General features: G+C 43.6%; 1 protein-coding gene across 4 annotated transcripts in view; it reads right to left on the bottom strand.

Moving 5' to 3' along the window:
- The window catches only part of HMG20B (high mobility group 20B), a 202,199-nt gene that overhangs the window by 151,585 nt on the left and 30,119 nt on the right, over positions 1-20,495 (bottom strand). For 3 of the 4 annotated variants that reach the window (XM_075850295.1, XM_075850287.1, XM_075850293.1), the window contains 2 exons: positions 9,356-9,464; positions 9,000-9,203 (listed from right to left, as the gene is read on the bottom strand). In XM_075850295.1, coding sequence (XP_075706410.1) covers positions 9,000-9,203; positions 9,356-9,464 — 313 coding nt within the window. Of the gene's footprint in view, positions 1-8,999; positions 9,204-9,355; positions 9,465-12,298; positions 12,457-20,495 lie in introns of those variants that run through there. The other variant, XM_075850279.1, reaches the window with a different exon arrangement.

The following is a 20,495-nucleotide window of genomic DNA, read 5'->3' as shown; positions in this document are numbered from 1 at the left end:
GCTCGCGGGAAAAAGACGCCGACGCCTCCCATTGAAATCAATGGGAGGCGTTCTCGGGCCGTTTCTGCCGAGTTTCGCGACGCAGTTTCCGCGTCAAAAAACTCGGCAAAATACCCCGTGTGAACATAGCCTAAAACTCTATACATTTGCTTTGCACTTTTTAGTTTGCTGAGGTTTTTCAGCATGCAAAAACTACAGGAACTGCACCACCCCCCCCCCCCCCCCTATGAACATAGCCATTGGTGGGTTTAATATCCTGTTGAAAAACTAGTTTTTACCCCTGGGTTCGTCCATCAATAAATGCTAATCAAAGGAGACCAGAAAGAGAAAAGGTTATGTCCACAAACAACCCCTTTGAGGTGCAAAAAATGCTATTAACCAATGTGCAGTTTTAAAAAATAAATCAAAAAACACCTGCATCACTTTTGGGTGTACATACCCTTACGACTTTTAGCTTAAAGAGGCTCTGTCACCACATTACAAGAGGCCGATCTTCTACATAATGTGATAGGCGCTGTAATGTAGATCACAGTAGTGGTTTTTTTTTTAATTTAGAAAAACAATCTATTTTCACCAAGCTATGACCTATTTTAGCTTTATGCTAATGACTTTAAAGAGACGGTCACCACATTATAAGTGCCCTCCTATATAAGGAGATGGGCGCTGTAATGTAGGCGACAGTAATGCTTTATTTAGAAAAACAATCTATTTTAAACCACTTTATGAGCGATTTTTAGCTTTATGCTAAGGAGTTTCTTAATGCCCAAGTGGGCGTGTTTTTACGTTAGACCGAGTGGGCGTTGTACAGAGTGTATGACGCTGACCAATCAGCGTCATGCACTTCTCTCCATTCATTTACACTGCACTAGCGATATAGCTATATCGTTATGTGCAGCTACATACACAAACATTACTGTAGTGCTCTGATAATGAATATACATCACTACCAGCCTGGACGTGAGGTTTATTCAGAATCCTGACACTTCGTAATCTCGCGAGATTACACTTGCCTTGCTGGAATCTCACAGAAAAGATTTGGAAGTGTCAGGATTCTGAATAAACATCACGTCCTGGCTGGAACATCCTCACAGGGTTCACTTGAGATGACTTCAGTCAGGGTCACAGCCCCCAAACTATGATTGTCAAGCTCCTGCATTACCATGACAGGGATGCCATTCTGAAAGCGGCCAGAGATATTTAAGATGACTTGATGGTCATCGTAGAGCATTTATTCCGAACTTCTCGGTGGGTATCCAAAAGAAACGTCTTCTATTCCAGGAGGTAAATCGGCGATTGCGTAATCTCCAAATCCCATATGCGATGTTGTATCCTAAGAAGCTTTGAGTGGTTGCCTTGGGAGAAGCATTTGATTTTTTTTGAGAACTTTAAAGATGCTGTGAGATGGCTCGACCGCAGTGAGCGTCGTATTCGTGATTCAGATGGATAGATGGTGGAATTCGATATATCTGCTACTGTTTTTCCAGGCAGCCAGTTGCTCCAAAACATATGTGCTCCTTTGATGCTGATTCAACGGACTTCCCTTGAATCAAGGAGTGGTTGCACGACGATGTCGTTTGTTCTTTTTCTGACACGTCGTCCAGGTTCAAGGAGGACTGGTGCCCTAACTTGCTTTGGCTAAAGCAAGTCTTTTGGCATATGTGGGTTATTTTGGCTTGGAGGGAGGGGGTTATGGGAAATTTTTGGGGTTCTTCAGAGTATACATACTTGTCTTGATTACAATGTAGGCATCTACTGTACCGGTCTGACTATGCTGTTTTGCTCTGGTTTCAATTTTTTCTGTAACCCTTATGGCTCATAATGTCACGACTATATCCTGGAATGTTAAAGGCTTTGGAGATCCAATTAAGCGTACGGCTATCTCTAAGTATGTTAAAGAGGCTCTGTCACAAGATTTTGCAACCCCTATCTGCTATTGCAGCAGATCGGCGCTGCAATGTAGATAACAGTAACGTTTTTATTTTTAAAAAACGAGCATTTTTGGCCAAGTTATGACCATTTTTGTATTTATGCAAATGAGGCTTGCTAAAGTCCAACTGGGCGTTTATTATGTGTGTTACATCTGGGCGTGTTTACTACTTTTACTAGCTGGGCGTTCTGACGAGAAGTATCATCCACTTCTCTTCAGAACGCCCAGCTTGTGGCAGTGCAGACACACAGCGTGTTCTCGAGAGATCACGCTGTGTCGTCACTCACTTCCTGCCCCAGGTCCTGCATCGTGTCGGACGAGCGAGGACACATCGGCACCAGAGGCTACAGTTGATTCTGCAGCAGCATCGGCGTTTGCAGGTAAGTCGATGTAGCTACTTACCTGCAAACGCTGATGCTGCTGCAGAATCAACTGTAGCCTCTGGTGCCGATGTGGCCGACACAATGCAGGACCTGGGGCAGGAAGTGAGTGACGTCACAGCGTGATCTCTCGAGAACACGCTGTGTGTCTGCACTGCCAGAAACTGGGCGTTCTGAAGAGAAGTGACTTCTCGTCAGAACGCCCAGCTAGTAAAAGAAGTAAACACGCCCAGATGTAACACACATAATACACGCCCAGTTGGACTTTTACTGTAAACACGCCCACTTGGACTTTTGCAAGCCTCATTTGCATAAATACAAAAATGGTCATAACTTGGCCAAAAATGCTCGTTTTTTTAAAAATAAAAATGTTACTCTTATCTACATTGCAGCGCCGATCTGCTGCAATAGCAGATAGGGGTTGCAAAATCTGGTGACAGAGCCTCTTTAAGTCCCTTTTTCCTGCTATCATATGCTTGCAAGAAACACATCTCTCTAGGGATAGAATTGGATGAGTCATGAATATCACTCTGTTCACACCAGTTACTCAAGGGGTGTTAGTTTGGTGATACATTGTTTGATACCCTTTAACGCCTTAATGACCGCCAATTAGCCTTTTCACGGTCATTAGTGGGCTTTATTCAGATGAAATAGCCTTTTCACAGCGCTGCATCAGGATAAATAAACAGAGCAGGGAGCCGTTAAAGCTCCCTACTCTCAGCTACCAGAGGGGGAATCCCTGATCGAACGTGTGAGATAGATATTAGTATCGATCTAACCCGTTTAACTCCTCAGATGCGGCGCTCAATAGCAAGCGCCGCATCGGAGTGGTTTTGGAGAGACGGAGGGAGCTCCCTCTCATCCCACCGGCACCCGGTAATAACAATCGCCGAGAGTCTGTGTCTCCGGGAGGTCTGCCTGTAGTGAATGCTTGCAGATGCCGGTCTATTTTAAGCGGACAGGCAGTAATACACTGCAATACAAAAGTATTGCAGTGTATTATAAAAGCGATCGGATGATCGCATAGTAAAGTCCCCTAGTGGGACTAGTATAAAAGTTAAAAAAAAAAAAAAAAAAAAAAAAAAGAAGAAGAAAACCCACTTTTTCCCCTTACAAAATGCTTTACTATTAAAATAAAGCACCATAAAGCAAAAGAATGACATATTTGGTATTGCTGCGTCCGTAACGACCCAAACTATAATACTATAATGTTATTTTTCCCGCACGAATACCCCCAAAAATAAAAATAAAAAAAATACACCAGAATTGCTATTTTTTGGTCACCACTTTTTGTTCTCTATTTTGGGAGGGGTGATCAAAAAGTCGCATGTACCCGAAAATAGTACCGATAAAAACTACAACCCGTCCCGCAAAAAACAAGACCATACAGATTTTTTTTGATTAAAAAAAAAAACCCTGCATGTGAACATACTTAGGCCTTATTCACACGAACGTGTATTACGTCCGTGATACGCGCGTGACAATCACACGGACCTATGTTAGTGAATGGGGCCGTTCAGACAGTCCGTGATTTTCACGCAGCGTATGTGCGCTGCGTAAAACTCACGACATGTCATATACTTGGCCGATGATTAAATTTTAGTGAATGACATTTCAGTTGACAGGTTCACACGGCGTGCATTTGACTTTTTTCTCGCATTTTACGTTCCAAAAAGCGCATCAAAAAACGCTTGATTGTGTCTGTGTGTGTGTGTGTGGTGCTTGCCGCTGATTTTCCAAATCAGCTGATAAGCGGCTATGATGGAGAATAGCACAAAAATAGGGCACAGCTCTGCTGCGCACGCACACACCCCTGCTGCACACAGACACACACACACACAGCTCTGCTGCACACACAAGTTCTTGCCGCCTACGCTCATCTTCCTTGCGCCTCGTTGAACATATGGCCGGAAGCCGCGGCCGGAAGTCGTCATCTTACTGTCCGGCAGCAGCTTCCGTTCCACATGAAAATGGCACTGGATTTCCCTCTACGAACGAGTTGCGTTCTGGTCTGTGTGGGAACTGCGCATGCGCAGTTCCCACACAGACGGCGCACGCTCCTGAGAATGGAACGGCTCCTGTTCGCATTCTTTATGGGACTGTATGTGCCGTATAGAATCTTAGTATGTGTCGTTAATGGACACATACAGAGATGAAAAAAAATAAAGGTAAAAGTATGAATACATTAAAAAGTTGAAAGTGACAACACAAAATAAAAAATTTTGTTTACATTATATAAAAAGCAATATAATTTAAAAAAAAAAAAGATAAAAAAAATCATGACATCTTCCCTTTAAGGTGTTGACGGATCACTTTTCGGAAAACGTGGGCACGGCCAATACAGGAATGGTATGGAATGCTATGAAAGCTACGCTGAGAGGGTGTTTGATTCAGTTGGTAAGCAGGGTCAAATGGAAAACTAGGAGGTTGGGTGATACTCTTAGGGTATGTTTACACGGCAGCGTCCGTTACGGCTGAAATTACGGGGCTGTTTTCAGGAGAAAACAGCTCCGTAATGGCATGTTGAGGCGCTTTTTCGCTGCGTCAAAAACGGACGTAAATGGAGCTGGTTTTCCATGGAGTCAATGGAAAACGGCTCCATTTATGTCTGAAGAAGTGACAGGCACTTCTTTGACGCGGGCGTCTATTTACGCCCCGCCTTTTGACAGCGGGGCGTTAAAAAATGACCGTCGGAACAGAACATCTTAAGACCCGAGCCGCATTTTCGGACGTAAATCGAGGCAGTAAACGCCCGGATTCCGTCCGTAAATAAGCAGTGTGAACATACCCTTAGAGATAGGGTGCGACAGACTGAGGTATCTCATATGAATAACTCCTACATCTTTGGCTAATTGGCAGGAGGCTCAAGAACTACTGAAAACTCATTTATTGGAAGTACCTGCAAATAAGAGTGTTTCAGAAACACCGTTCTTATGCCGAGGGGGATAAAGCGGGACATATGCTTGCTATGGTTGAGAGCACAGTATGGCCTAACATACATTGCAACAATACGAAATACTGATATCCAGTAATGCAGAGACAGCAGATGTGTTTAAATCTTATTATGCTTCTTTATATAGTTCACATGTTCAGGTGTTTGAGGCACAACTTGAGACATACTTATCTGGTATCTCATTGCCGCTTCTGTCCTCTGTTAATAGAGAATTTTTGGAGACCACATTGCAGTTGGAGGAGTTGCAGGAGGCGGTGGCATCCCTAGCTAATAAGGCTCCGGGGGTCGGATGTTAGAGACCAGGGTTTACCTGACACTATGAGAGAGGCAGCGATAGTGGTTCTTTTGAAACCTGGTAAAGATACTTTGCTTGCTGATCGACATCGCTCTTACCAGTAGATATTAAAATCATCGCTAAAGGCCTTGGCCGTTCGCCTCTAAGATCATCACAACGGTAATACATCCTGATCAAATTGGCTTTATGCCTCAAAAGTCTACAGCTATAAATCTTAGAAGGCTATTTTTGAATTTACAACTTCCAGCTGATAACTCAGGTAAATGGGTGCTTTGCTCCTTAGACACAGCAAAAGCCTTTGACAGTGTGGAATGGGCGTATTTATGGGCAGTACTTAGGAAGATGGGCTTTGGGGGACTCGTTTATCTCATGGATTAGGATGCTGTGTGATAGGCCTATGGCTAGACTTAGGGTGAATAATTTTCTGACTAATGCATTTCCATTAGGTAGAGGTACACGGCAGGGATGCCCGCTATCTCCACTGCTTTTTGCCATAGCTATTGAGCCATTGGCAGTTTTGATCTGGGGTGCGGTAGATCTTGTCGGGTTTTGTCATTGGGGACAAGAGGATAAGTTAGCGTTGTACGCTGATTACTTGTTCCTGTTTTTTGGAGGATGATGCTGCCTCCTTGGATGCCGCCATGTCTGCTATTGGAGAGTTTGGTCAATTCTCTGGCTATTTGATCTCATTGGCAGGTGCAATTTAATCAAACTTATATGGGTGCCTCAGTTGTTATATCTTCTACACAATGCTCCTATTTGGTTACCACAAAGTTGTTTTTTATAAGGTCAACGTGTTATTTCGATCTCTCATTTGGAATATGGGGCATGCACGCTCAAAGTTAGAAACTTTGCAAAGAGAGAAGACGGACAGAGGTCTGGTGGTTCCTAATCTTAGATTATACTATTTGGCTTCTCAGAGGTTGGGATATTGATGACTCAGTGGATTCCATCAAGCTGATGTTACAACAATTCTTATGTTCGGATTTGCTGTACGAGGCGTTGGAGGCCCATAAATTTAAACAGCATACTAAAAAATATCCAACATTATATTTGATGCACAAAATATGGTGGTGTGTTAGGAACATGCAATGTATTACGGGATATACACAGTATACAGCTATTTGGGATACACCGTGGTTGTCTCATATGCATACTTTAACAGATTTTGCTTTGAGGAAGAACAAAGGGGTCCGTAGAATTCACCAGATGTTGGAGAATCAAGACCTGATTTTAATCTCATGTCTGCAGTCAGAATTTTGCCTCCGATACTCAATTTTTTAAGTACCTTCAGCTTCGTCTTGCGTACGGCATTGAGTAGGACTACTGATACCACAGTAACAATGTCCTGATCGGAGTTATTGGTACAGTTAGTCATACTTCTGGCCTTATATCTCGTCTATACAGAGGTCTTTTGATGAGGTTCCTAGAGGGATTTCCCTCTGTGTTGAGGAGTAAATGGGAAAGAGATCTTGGGCCCATAGAAGTCAGTTGGATGATATTTTATTGCGGCTTCCTAGATTGTCCATGAATGAGGCACACCGTATCTCATTTATTTCTGATACATAGGGTTTATAGAACACCGGTGTTTGACTGAAATTGGGTTTTTGGGATTCCTCAGCTTGTCCTAGATGTGGTGGGGAACGGGGCACGTTGATACACATGATGTGGCAATGTATAAAGCTGCAGCAGTGGGTCTGAGATAGTGGACCTTATTTCTTCTGTATATCAGGTATCGGTAGATTTCACACCATTTGTTTGTGTTTTGGGGTACGTGGAAGATATTTCTGTCTCTGAACACGTCACTTTGGCTGTTGCCCGTATGTTGTATGTAGCTAGAAGCTTATATTGGCTGGATGATAGACCTCCTACATTATCAGAATTTTGTAATAAAGTCAATTGGCTAACGTGTATGGAAATACATATTTATACGTCTAGGAATGCTAAACACAAGTTTGATAAAATATGGTCTCCTTGGGTTTTGAGACAGGGCCTGAATTCCTTGAAGGATGCTGTAGCGGAGACACATTCTGGACTGTAATAGCTTTCTGGTCTATATGTGCTGCTTAGTGTAGCTTGATTGGCCTATGTGAGATTTTGGTAATCATATTTATGTAGTATGGAATTATACCTGCTATGCAGTATTTTTGGTTTGTTATATGTCAGAATACTGTGTACTCATGGTCATATTTGCTCTGTAAGATGGGGGGAGAGGGGACTGTATTTGGGGTGTGTTGTGTCACAAATGTTTTCTTTTTGCTGAAAAAAATAAAACAATAAAAATTACTTGATTTAAAAAAAAAAAAAAAAAAAAAGAAAGACATTAGCATAAAACTAAAATAGGTCATAACTTGGTGAAAATAGATCGTTTTTCTAAATAAAAAAAAACACTGCTGTCATCTAAATGACAGCGCCGAACACATTATGCAGAAAATAGGGCACTTATAATGTGGTGACAGAGCCTCTTTAAAGTAGCACTCCACTTTTTTTTGTTATTTACACGTCAATTTGTACATTGGTGTTTCAGTGGGGTGTTGTGTTCAGAAATACTTTGCAATCCGTGCATCGCGTTGTTTTCGGGTCCAGCGCCGCCCAATTGGTGTTTGTGGGGTTCTTTTGATTGAACCGGAACTCGGGCTCTCAGTGCATTCCTATGGAGCCTCGTTCTGGCTCCCATAGAGATGCATTGAGAGCCCGAGTTCCGGTTTTCTCAAAAGCACAGTGATTCCAGACCAGGTCAGAACGAGAAACACGTGGGCGGCGCTGGACCCAAAAACAACGCGATGCACGGATTGCAAAGTATTTCTGCACACAACATCTCAATGAAAACACCAATGTACAAATGGAGGGGGGAAAAAAAAAAAAACACATTGAGTGCTTCTTTAATTGCTGCAAAACGCAGACTAGCTCTTGCTAATGTAATGATGCATGCCTTATTATACTTCTGTTGTTCAAATTGTGGTTTCAACCACGGCAGAAAAAAAAAACCAAAACAAGTGGCGGCCTTATAAAATTAAGTTCACATGGAGAATATTGTAAAGCATAAAAAAAAAATTAAAAAAAATCTGCCTCAAAATCCCTTCAGGATCTTTGAGGCGGATATTGAAGTGCCAGTGTTTTTTGCAGAGTTTTTTTAGCAATTCCTTTTTTCAAATAGAAAATCTGCGCCCAAAAATGCTTCAAACGAGCAGCACGGTTTCTTTTTCCCATGGATTTCTATAGAAGGTTAGGGGTGAAAACCTCGCCAAGAAAAAAACACTCTTTTTTTCCATCAGCAATCAAAAGCCACCCCTCCCCCCACAGAAAAAAAAATCTTTGCATCTCTCTTCCTGGTTAGATTGAATACCAAGTAAAAAGAGGGCAGAAAATGCACTACGATTGAAGGTCATTGGTACCCAAGCCCTTTCTAATATTATACAGAATAATCCGACTCCTCTATAAGACCTGTTTCTCCTGAGTTGGCAGCGTGCTCCACTCTGCTCCTAGCATCTTTGTTATCTCCGGGAAGGGTAAGTCAGGATGCTGTGTTCGAATCTGTTCTCTGCGCTCATTCAGAAACCGCACATAACCAGTAACTGGGGCTTTGGGTCCATTGGGCAGGATTTTTTTCCGTTTCTTCCCTTTGGGCCATCCTCTCTTCTTCACTGGCTAAATTTATATACAAAAAACAGAAAACTTTCAATATCTGAATATTCTAAATGCAATGTGCATGCCTCATATGAACTGTACCATTTATCTGCCAAACTAATATAGAGACTTACATGTAGAGTAACATGTCAGTCTCAGAGATGTTTTGTTACCTCTTCCTCAGTGACTGTGCTCTTTTCTCCACTTGGTCTGGGTACATCAACTTTCTCCTGTTTGACAGCTACCAGAAAATTGCCACCATGTGTTTTGGCAACAGAATGCCTGGAATAGAAAATAACTAAATGTCTTCTATGTTAATGCAAAAGACCATAAATATCAAATACGCACACTACAAAAAACAAAAAAAAAACATGGAAAAAGTATGGAAAAAAAGTAAAACAAAAAAAAAAAAATACTACGTTTTTGCCATTTCCTCCGCTCACAGTATTGTCTTTTAAAAAATGGGCAGAGATTAGCGGACCGAGCAAAAAATTTGACTTAAAATTTGCGCCATAAACTGGCCAGAAATACAGTGCTAATCTACTCCAGCTCATGCCATAGTAGATTGGACTTTGACGCACGGACGCCCAGATATGTGCCCAGTTTATGAAGTTTATTTTATGCACCTTTTAATAAATTATGCGCATCTTACTCCTGTGACGCTTATATTAAAAAAACTGGCGTAAGTCTTAATAAATCTCTCCATACAACTTTATTTGATCTAGACTAGATTTAACTGTGGCAGAACTTGAAATTTCCTTGTATCCTATTTTATCATGATTTTTTTTTTATTTTTTATTTTTTTAACAGCAATGGGATTGCACGCACGCACGCACGCACGCCACTTCTTTATTCTGCTCTCAGATAGGGCAGCAAAAATATCTGACAAATCCGCTTTAAAAGCAGACCAGTCACGTTAAATATTCTGCTATAGTATTTTATATAGCAGAAGGAGCAGAGCAGATTGACATAACTTTATGGAAAATGATAGTGTAACTGTTCACTCTGGACGAAGGTATGCAGTGCGTGGTCTCTCTCAATGATTTACTGCTATAGCAAGTGGGCCCGTGCGATCAGAAGCAGGCTACGGCTGAAATACACAGCCGTAGCCCCTCCCTAACAGCAGAGATAAGAGAAACCTCTGATCTCTGCAATTAACCCTTTGAATCAAAGTAGATTGCGGTATTTAAAAAAGGGAAAATGAGAAGGGGATCCCCCATTTGATAGTCAGTGATTAAGGGACATACCTTATACGGGCACATAGCCCAGGGCTCATTAAAAGGTATGCCCTAACAACTGCACGTGTACTATCAGTGCAGTCTAATATACTGGCATATAGATATATGCCAGTACATTAACCCCTTCACGACTGCAAAATGGCTATATACATTCCAACTGCCGATGCCCCATGCATTTATTACGTATATGAACCTTGGCAGCCAGGAACAGGGTTTAAGGAGTGCAATGCTGTTTCATTGTAAGCAGCGCTGCCCTCTCGTGTCTGCCGGGGCTTTGAGAGCCTGGGAATACAACCTCCCTGTAGATATTGCTCTGACCGGGGATTACCCTCCTAGAGGGAGACCCCCGACGTCTCTCCATCCCCACCTCCCTGTAAAGAATGCCACCTAAGTTCCCTCTAGGGAGCGAAATCCCCGGTCAGATCGCTCTGACCCGGGATTACGCTCCTAGAGGGAGCCCCTGACGTCTCTGTCCGTATTTTAACAGGGACATCAGGGGCTCTCTCTAGGAGCAGAATCGGCGGCAGACGCTCTGTCCGGGGATTCTGCTACTGGAGAAGCCCCGGGCACCACTATCCATAAATGGACACGGATGTCAGGGTCTTCTTAGAGCGGAATCCCTGGCCAGAGCGCTGCAAACGCTTTGGCTTAGGATTCCGCTCCTAGAGGAAGCCCCTGACGTCATGGTCCATATATGGACAGACATCAGGGGATCCCTTTAAGAGCGGAATCCCAGGCCAGAAGAAGTCCGCTCCTGCAGGGAGCTACGGTAATGCTATCTACAGGAAGGGGGTGCCATCTACAGGGGGCGTTTAACTATCTACATGGGCACTGCGGCATTATATGGGCACCTACAGGGGACACTGGCGCTATCTACATGGGCAACGTGGTTTGACCTGGACGCAGGGATATCAATGACCCTTGATCATTAAAGGGTTAAAGTAAAAAAAAAAAAAATCTCCTAAAAGGATTTTTTTTTTTTTTAGTACTCACTGTCAAATCCTTCTCTTGTCCAGTTCATTGGGAGACACAGACCATGAGCATATAATGTTGCCACTGGGAGGCTTGACCGCAAAAAAAATAAAAAAAAGGAGATTCCTCATACAGGATACAACCTACCCACAGACAGCTATTTAGTCTGTCCGCAAGCAGTAGACGAAGCAGATACAAGCTAAGAGAAGAATGTCAAACACTAGAGGGGAATCCCTCAAACAACTCTTAACAAACCTTGAAAGAATGGGCGGGAGCTGTGTCCCCCAATGAACTGGACAAGAAAAGGATTTTACAGCGAGTACTCAAAAAAATTACTGTTTACTTGTTCGTTACATTGGGGGGGACACAGATCGTGGGATGTCCTACCTTCCCCCGGGGCAGGAACAGAATACAGGACATAGTCAGCACAGATGCCTGTAATACTTTGCGACCCAGAGAAGAGTCTGCAGAGGCGAAGGTATGCAGCTAGTAGAACTTGACAAAAGGTGTGTAGAGAAGAACATGTGGCCGCCCTGCACAATTGAAGGAAATAGGCCTGATGGCGCACAGCCCAGGAAGCCCCAACTGCTCTGGTAGTGGGCCGTGACCCTGAAAGTGGGGAACCCTTCCCCGGACGCGGTAAGCCTCGAAGAATCATTCGAAACTACCAGGCAATGGTGGCATTAGAGGCCACCAAACCCTTCCTGGGAATGACAGGGAAGATGAATAGGGAATCTGACCGCCATACGTAGTTAATGATAGAAAGGTAAATCCGCAGAGCACGGACAGCATCCAGGTTGTGGAAGGAATGCTCCCGCAGAGGTCTGGGAGAAGGACAAAAAGACGGCAAGACACATGGAAGGCCAAAAACAGTTAAGGCAAAAAGGAGGGCACCGTGCGTAGTACCGCCTTGTCCTGGTGAAGTCAGAAAAGGAGAACGACAAGAGACCCGCCATACCGAGACCCTCCGGAAGTTACAGCGACCAGAAAAACCACCTTCCAGAAAATAAAAAAACAGGAGAGATCTCCCTCAAAATTTTCAAATGGAGTCGACATCCAAGACCAAATTCATATCCCACGAGGGAATCGGAAGGACGATAAGCGGGGACCGCATAAGCCGACCCCTGCAACAAAAAAAAAATCTTAATGTCAGCTTTAGATGCCAATGGGCGATCAAACAAGATGGAAAGGGCAGACACCTGAACCTTCAGGGAGCGGAGAGCTAAACCATGATCCAAACCCTGCTGTGAGAAGTATGGAATCCTAAACAAGGAAACCACAAGGGGGGGGGAGCTTGCGATCCTCACACCAAAGTGAGCCTTCCATATAGGATGATAGATGGATGCGGAGGAGGACTTTCTGTCCTTAAAGAGGATTGGTTTCCAGATTATAAGTGCCCTATCTCCTACATAATATGATCAGCGCTGTAATGTAGATAAGCATTTTTATTTTGAAAAACTATAATTTTTGACCAAGTTATGAACAATTTTAGATTTATTCTAATTACTTTCTTAATGCCCAACTGGGCGTTTAACTTTTGACTAAGTGGGCATTGTAAAGAGAAGTGTATGACGCTAACCAATCAGCGTCATACACTTCTCTCCATTCATGTCCATTTGTACTCAGCACAGCGTGATCTTGCTGTGCTGTCACATACACCCACATTAACTTTACTCAAGTGTCTTGAGAGCGAATAGACATTGCCTCCAGCCAGGACGCGATGTCTATTCACACTCCCGACACTTCGGTAAAGTTTGTGTGGGACTGCACAGCGTGAGCTCGCGAGATCACGCTATGAATGACAGCACAGCGAGATCACGCTGTGCAAATATTAAGTCCCACACTAACTTTACCGAAGAGTTGGGAGTGTGAATAGCATAACAAAATAGTAGTCTTCACAGTCCTTTAATCATTGTATGCCAATCAGGCGCCGGTATATGATTGGCATACAATGATTAAAGGACTGTGAAGACTACTATTTAAAACTGGGCACAATCAAAATACCGGCACCCCTTGAGAAAGCTATAAGCGAAACGCGCGTCGGGGCGCACTTCCATACTCTGGGTCACACGATTCTCCTCAAAACATGGGTAAGTGCATTTGCTGGACTCATATGGACACTATGTTATTTTCCTAAGGACACTAGTCTCTTTAGGCAAACGCGGGTCTATGTACTTTTCAATATTACTCAGTCTGGTCTGTTGTACTTTCTGTATTTGCATCTTATTCATGTAGATGTACCATGTGTAGGAGTAATTTCGAACATTAATAAAGTCTATACACTCAAATGTAATTTAATATACTCTGTTCAATATAGGTACTTGTGACTTAGTCAAGGATTTAATTTTAGATTCTCTGTTCTTGTAATTTTATGTATTTGATGTTACTAATAAAGATGTGTAATTTTTTCATATGTGGATATATATGGACTCTTTTTCTCTAGTTTATTACATTGGACTTAATGTATCGAGCAAATTTTGCCAGTAACATAGTATTTAATTGTGAAAACACCAAAATTTTGCGAAAAATTGCAAAAATTAGCACTTTTCTAAATTTATATGTATCTGCTTGTAAGGCCTGGTTTACACGAGCGTGTGCGTTTTGCGCACGCAAAAAACGCGGTGTTTTGCGTGCGCAAAAGGCACTTAACAGCTCCGTGTGTCATCAGCGTATGATGCGCGGCTGCGAGATTTTCGCGCAGCCGCCCTCATTTTGACACTCCGGTTGGATGTTTGTAAACAGAAAAGCAGGTGGTGCTTTTCTGTTTACATTCAGAGTTTGACAGCTGTTGCGCGAATCACTCTGTTCGCACGGAAGTGCCTCCATGTGACCTGCGTGATTTTCACGCACCCATTGACTTCAGTGGGTTCGTGATGCGCGAACAGCGCACAAATATAGGACATGTCGTGAGTTTTTTTTTTCAGCGGACTCACATTGAGCAAAACTCACGGACTGTCTGCATGCCCCCATAGAATTACATAGGTCCGTACGACACACGTGAAAAGCACGCGCGTCGCACGGACGTATATCACGCTCGTGTAAACGAGGCCTAAGATAGATCGTAATACCACACAAAATTGTTACTAATGAACATCACCCATATGTTTACTTTAGATTGGGATTGTTTTTTGAACATCCTTTTATTTTTCTTTGACCTCACTAGGCTTAGAACTTTAGCACCAATTTCTCACATTTTCAAGAAAATTTCAAAAGGCTATTTTTACAGGGACCAGTTCAGTTGTGAAGCGGATTTTAGGGCCTTATATATTAGAAACCCTGAATAAGTTATGACATTTTAAAAACTTTACCCCTCAAAGTATTCAAAACAGCATTTAGAAAGTTTCTTAACCCTTTAGATGTTTCACAGGAATTAAGGCAAAAATTCATTTTTCATCTATTTATTTTGTAACACACAGTTTTACCAGAGAAACGCAACTCAGTATCTTTTGCCCAGATTCTGCAGTTTTTAGAAATACCCCACATGTGGCCCTAGTGTGATAATGGACTGGAGCACCGGCCTCAGAAGCAAAGGCGCACCTAGGGGATTTTGGGGCCTCCTTTTTATTAGAAAATATTGTGACACGTCACTCACAGGTCCTGCATCGTGTCAGACGAGCGAGGACACATCGGCACCAGAGGCTACAGTTGATTCTGCAGCAGCATCGGCATTTGCAGGTAAGTTGCTACATCGACTTACCTGCAAACACTGATGCTGCTGCAGAATCAACTGTAGCCTCTGGTGCCGATGTGTCCTCGCTCGTCTGACACGATGCAGGACCTGTGAGTGACGACACAGCGTGATCTCTCGAGAACACGGCTGTGTCTGCACTGTCAGAAGCTGGGCGTTCTGAAGAGAAGTGGATGATACTTCTCGTCAGAACGCCGAGCTAGTAAAAGTAGTAAAAACGCCCCGATGTACGCACATAATACACGCCCACTTGGACTTTTACTTTTAAACACACCCAGTTGGACTTTTGCAAGCCTCATTTGCATAACTACAAAAATGGTCATAACTTGGCCAAAAATGCTCGTTTTTTTAAAATAAAAACGTTACTGTAATCTACATTGCAGCGCCTATCTGCTGCAATAGCAGATAGGGGTTGCAAAATCTGGTGACAGAGCCTCTTTAAAGGGAATGTGTTGCCAGCAAAACATTTTTTTATTTTTTTTAGTTAAACATTTAGTGTGTAGGTGATTAAACATTGTTCAAATTTTTTTCACGAGTCAGGAAATATTATAAATTAGATTCTAATTTATAATATTTCCCAGTGCTGGTCACTAGATGGAGCTATTCCCAAAATTGCAGCATTGCATGTGGTAAAGCAACCACATTGCTTTTTGCTGCAAAATTGGGAAAAAAGCACTCGCTCTAGTGAGCTCTGAGAATCCCCCCCTCCTTTATCCTGGCTAGTGCCGGGATAAACGAGGGGATTGAACGGTCTAACCTCCTACACTGTGTGTCGCCATTTTTTGAGCTAACACAGTGTAGTAGGTTTACATACAGTAGTAAACACACACAAACACGAACATACATAGAAATCTCTTACCTGCTCCTGCCGCCGCGGCTCCCTCCGGCCCGTCCGCTGCCGCTGGTCCAAGCGCACAAGACCGGAAGCCGAGACCGGAAGTAGTAATCTTACTGTCCGGCCGCGACTTCCGGTCCACAGGAAAATGGCGCCGGACGGCGCGCATTTCAAATTGGACTGTGTGGGAGCGGCACATGCGCCATTCCCACACAGACGGCGTACACAGAAGTGGATGGGACGGGCCCCGTTCGCAGTCCCTGTGGGACTGTGGCTGCCGTATTCCATGTCTGTATGTGTCGTTAATCGACACATACAGAAATGGAAAAAAAAATGGCAGCCCCCATAGGGAAGAAAAAGTGAAAAAAATAGAAAAAAGTAACACACAAATAAATAAAAACGTTTTTAATAAAACACTAACATAAATCTGACATGAAAAAAAAAAAATTGGTGACACTGTTCCTTTAATAGCACGATTTCTATTTTTGCAGATGACACCAAGCTATGTAATATAGTTCAGTCTATGGAAGATGTTCGTGAATTGCAAGCGGATTTAAACAAACTAAGTGTTTGGGCATCCAGTTAGATAAATATAAAGTTATGCATCTGGGTACCAACAACCTGCATGCATCATATGTCCTAGGGGTGCTAAACTGGGGGAGTCACTTGTTGAGAAGGATCTGGGTGTACTTGTAAATCATAAACCGAAGCAGCTGATTAACATTACATGCTGTCATTTAAAGACCAGCAAGATATTGTCGTGTATTATTAGAGGCATAGACTCGCGGGACAGGGATGTACTATTACCACTTTACAAAGCATTAGTGAGGCCTCATCTAGAATATGCAGTTCAGTTCTGGGCTCCAGTTCATAGAAAGGATGCCCTGGAGTTGGAAAAAATACAAAGAAGAGCAACGAAGCTAATGAGGGGCATGGAGAATCTAAGTTATGAAGAAAGATAAAAATAATTAAACCTATTTAGCCTGGAAAAAAACATGACTAAGCGGGGGGGCGACATGATTAAAGAGGCTCTGTCACCAGATTGTGCAACCCCTATCTGCTATTGCAGCAGATAGGCGCTGCAATGTAGATTACAGTAACGTTTTTATTTTTAAAAAACGAGCATTTTTGGCCAAGTTATGACCATTTTCGTATTTATGCAAATGAGGCTTGCAAAAGTACAACTGGGCGTGTTGAAAAGTAAAAGTACAACTGGGCGTGTATTATGTGCGTACATCGGGGCGTGTTTACTACTTTTACTAGCTGGGCGTTGTGTATAGAAGTGTCATCCACTTCTCTTCACAACGCCCAGCTTCTGGCAGTGCAGCACTGTGACGTCACTCACAGGTCCTGCATCGTGTCGGCACCAGAGGCTACAGATGATTCTGCAGCAGCATCGGCGTTTGCAGGTAAGTCGATGTAGCTACTTACCTGCAAACGCTGATGCTGCTGCAGAATCAACTGTAGCCTCTGGTGCCGACACGATGCAGGACCTGTGAGTGACGTCACAGTGCTGCACTGCCAGAAGCTGGGCGTTCTGAAGAGAAGTGGATGATACTTCTCATCAGAACGCCCAGCTAGTAATAGTAGTAAACACGCCCCGATGTACGCACATAATACACGCCCAGTTGTACTTTTACTTTTCAACACGCCCAGTTGTACTTTTGCAAGCCTCATTTGCATAAATACGAAAATGGTCATAACTTGGCCAAAAATGCTCGTTTTTTAAAAATAAAAACGTTACTGTAATCTACATTGCAGCGCCGATCTGCTGCAATAGCAGATAGGGGTTGCACAATGTGGTGACAGAGCCTCTTTAACTTATATAAATATATTAATGGCACATAAGAAAATATGGTGAAATCCTGTTCCATGTAAACCCCCCCCCCCCCCCCCACTCAAAAGACAAGGGGGCACTCCATCCGTCTGGAGAAAGAAAGGTTCAGTCTGCAGAGACAAGCCTTCTTTACTGTGAATCTATGGAATAGCCTACAGCAGGAGCTGGTCACAGCAGGTACAGTAGATGGCTTTACAAATGGCTTCCATAAATTCCTAAAACAAAAAAATATTAGCTCCTATAGAAATTATTACCTTCCCTTTTCTCATCCCTTGGACATATGTCTTTTTTCAACCGTACTAACTAGAACTCAATTTGTGTATAGGTTCAGACAGCACCAGATACGTGGAAGGATGGGGATTTTGCACTGATAGGGGTCCAATCCAAATAGGAGTATAAAAAGAGAATCCGGCACACCAATTTTGAAACAAAGGTATTTTTATTTTGTTTGTTTTTAATGCCAGTGGCAGAGCGCGACATTTCGGTCTAAGCGACCTTCATCAGGCACTGAGCCGTGCTGGAAAACTGCATAGACTAGCGCTAGCGGTGCTGATAGCGGCTGGCCGCTGTGTCATGGCATTAAAAACAAAATAAAAATACCTGTTTCAAAATTGGTGTGCCGGATCTTTTATACTAACTATACTATTTTATACGGACTATAAAACTCAGACGGATGCAAAAATCGGGCAAAGGGCATAGCGCAAGGCCTCAAAGGTAGTTTTAGCTAAAGAGCCCGTGTGGCGATCCAAGAAATGCTTTTAAGGAAGTGGAAGACGCCTTCGGCAAGGTAATAGCCTTTGCTGGGTGTAACGTCCATGGCTGAGGACCGTCCGGATTACTCACGCCCGGCAGCCGAAGCCATGGATCTGTGAGCGCTGGCTTGCATCTCTTTCCCAGGAGACACCACTGCTCATTTCTGCTCCGGTCCACTGTGTCCCGTAGGGTGCGAACTCGCTTGTGGTCTGTCTTAAAGGGCCAGTGCGCGCACCTGGGAATCATCATCAATTAGCCCATGATTCCCCTGGACTATAAGAAGGGTCCTGCTCCTTTGCGCATTGTCTGAGCGCTGTTAGTATTCCCATGTCAGTCTTGCAAATGGTCCCTTAGTGTTATCCTGTTCCCGTTATTTCCCGTGCCCTGCTACCTGTATCCCGTGCTGTGTCCTTGTTCCTGAGCCTGTTAGGGTATGTTCACACGGCGGGGGTCCGTAACGGCTGAAATTACGGGGATGTTTCAGCCTGAAAACATCCCCGTAAATTCAGCCGTACCGGCATGTGCAGGCGCTTGAACGCCGCGTCAATTACGGCCGTAATTAGCGCTGCTATTCATTGGAGTCAATGAATAGCGGCTCCAATTACGGCCAAAGAAGTGACAGGTCACTTCTTCTACGCGGGCGTCTATTTACGCGCCGTCATTTGACAGCGGCGCGTAAATATACGCCTCGTGTGAACAAACGTCTGCCCATTGCTTTCAATGGGCAGATGTTTGTCAGCGCTATTGAGGCGCTATTTTCAGACGTAATTCGGGGCAAAAACGCCCGAATTACGTCCGTAAATAGGCCGTGTGAACATACCCTTAGTGTTGGAGTCTTGTCCTACTGCACCTGTCATCTGCCGCGTCCAGTGTCATCCGCCGCAACCTGCTGCACCCACCTCCATCCGTGCTAAAGCCTTGGCCACTGTCTGGGTTTGGGTGCTCTGTTGGTTGGCCAGCTGCCTCCCCGCTACGGTGGTGCAGCCTACTGGGTCCACATAACCACAAACCATAACACTTGGCAAGAAACCAGAGGACCTACCGTCGGAGTCCATACCCATGTGGAAGTGTTTCCTTCTTGAAAGGGGTAGAAAACAGCCAGACGGCTAGAGTGGGAAAACTTCTTGTCCAGGTGCTTCCATTCCTCAATAGACAAAACCCTCTAGTTCAGAGTAGGATGGAAAAACAGGCGGAGAACGTTTATTCCGAAGGAAAGAAATGTCGTCAGAGGAAGGAGAAGTGCAGAATCAGCGACCTGAAGTGTGTCACAGACAGCCCTAATTAGAACTTCCGCGTAGGTGGGAAAAGGAGTAGAACCCATACCAACTGAATCCGATAAATCACTGTCAGACAAAAGCTCTCTTGGAGAAGAGGCACCAGACCTGACTTCAGGGCCAGAAAACACCTTGTCCACATGGGCAGGTGAAACAGAAGGACTATGAAAAGGAAGACAAGAGAGAAGCTCTAGTTCACTTGCGGAGACGACGACAACAAGGCGGCATGTATAGGGAGTCCATAGAAGGACGGGCAGACATGCCACCTAAGATGGACTGCGTAACATTTGCCAGCTTATCAACCATCCGGAAAATGTATCACTCAAACTGAATAGCAAGGAGTACTCCTATTTAGGTAGTAATGGCTGCTTTACCTAGTTCTGCTAGGAAAGTATAACTGACTGAAAACTAGCAGTCAGATATGCTCCCTTAGGAAACGGACTAAGGGACTGTAGGATAAAGGCACCTATTAGGGAAATAGCCAAGGCTGATCCTACCCGCTAGCAAGATGCCAGAAGTCCTCCTGAGGCAAGCAGCAGCTGTGTTCAGGAGGTCCTATATACCCAGCAGCGTCCGATCAAATGGAAAATAGAAGAGGGGGAACGCTTAAAGGAACAGTGTCATCAGAAATTATTTTTTTATATGTTAAAGATGTTAGTGCTTTATTAAAAACTTTTATATTTATTTGTGTGTTTGTGTTTTACTTTTTCTTATTT

Source organism: Rhinoderma darwinii, chromosome 1 (genome assembly GCF_050947455.1).
Source record: "Rhinoderma darwinii isolate aRhiDar2 chromosome 1, aRhiDar2.hap1, whole genome shotgun sequence".
Taxonomy (NCBI): Eukaryota; Metazoa; Chordata; class Amphibia; order Anura; family Rhinodermatidae; genus Rhinoderma; species Rhinoderma darwinii.
The sequence above is the reverse complement of the archived record's forward strand: the minus strand, read 5'-3'. Positions and strand labels throughout refer to the sequence as shown.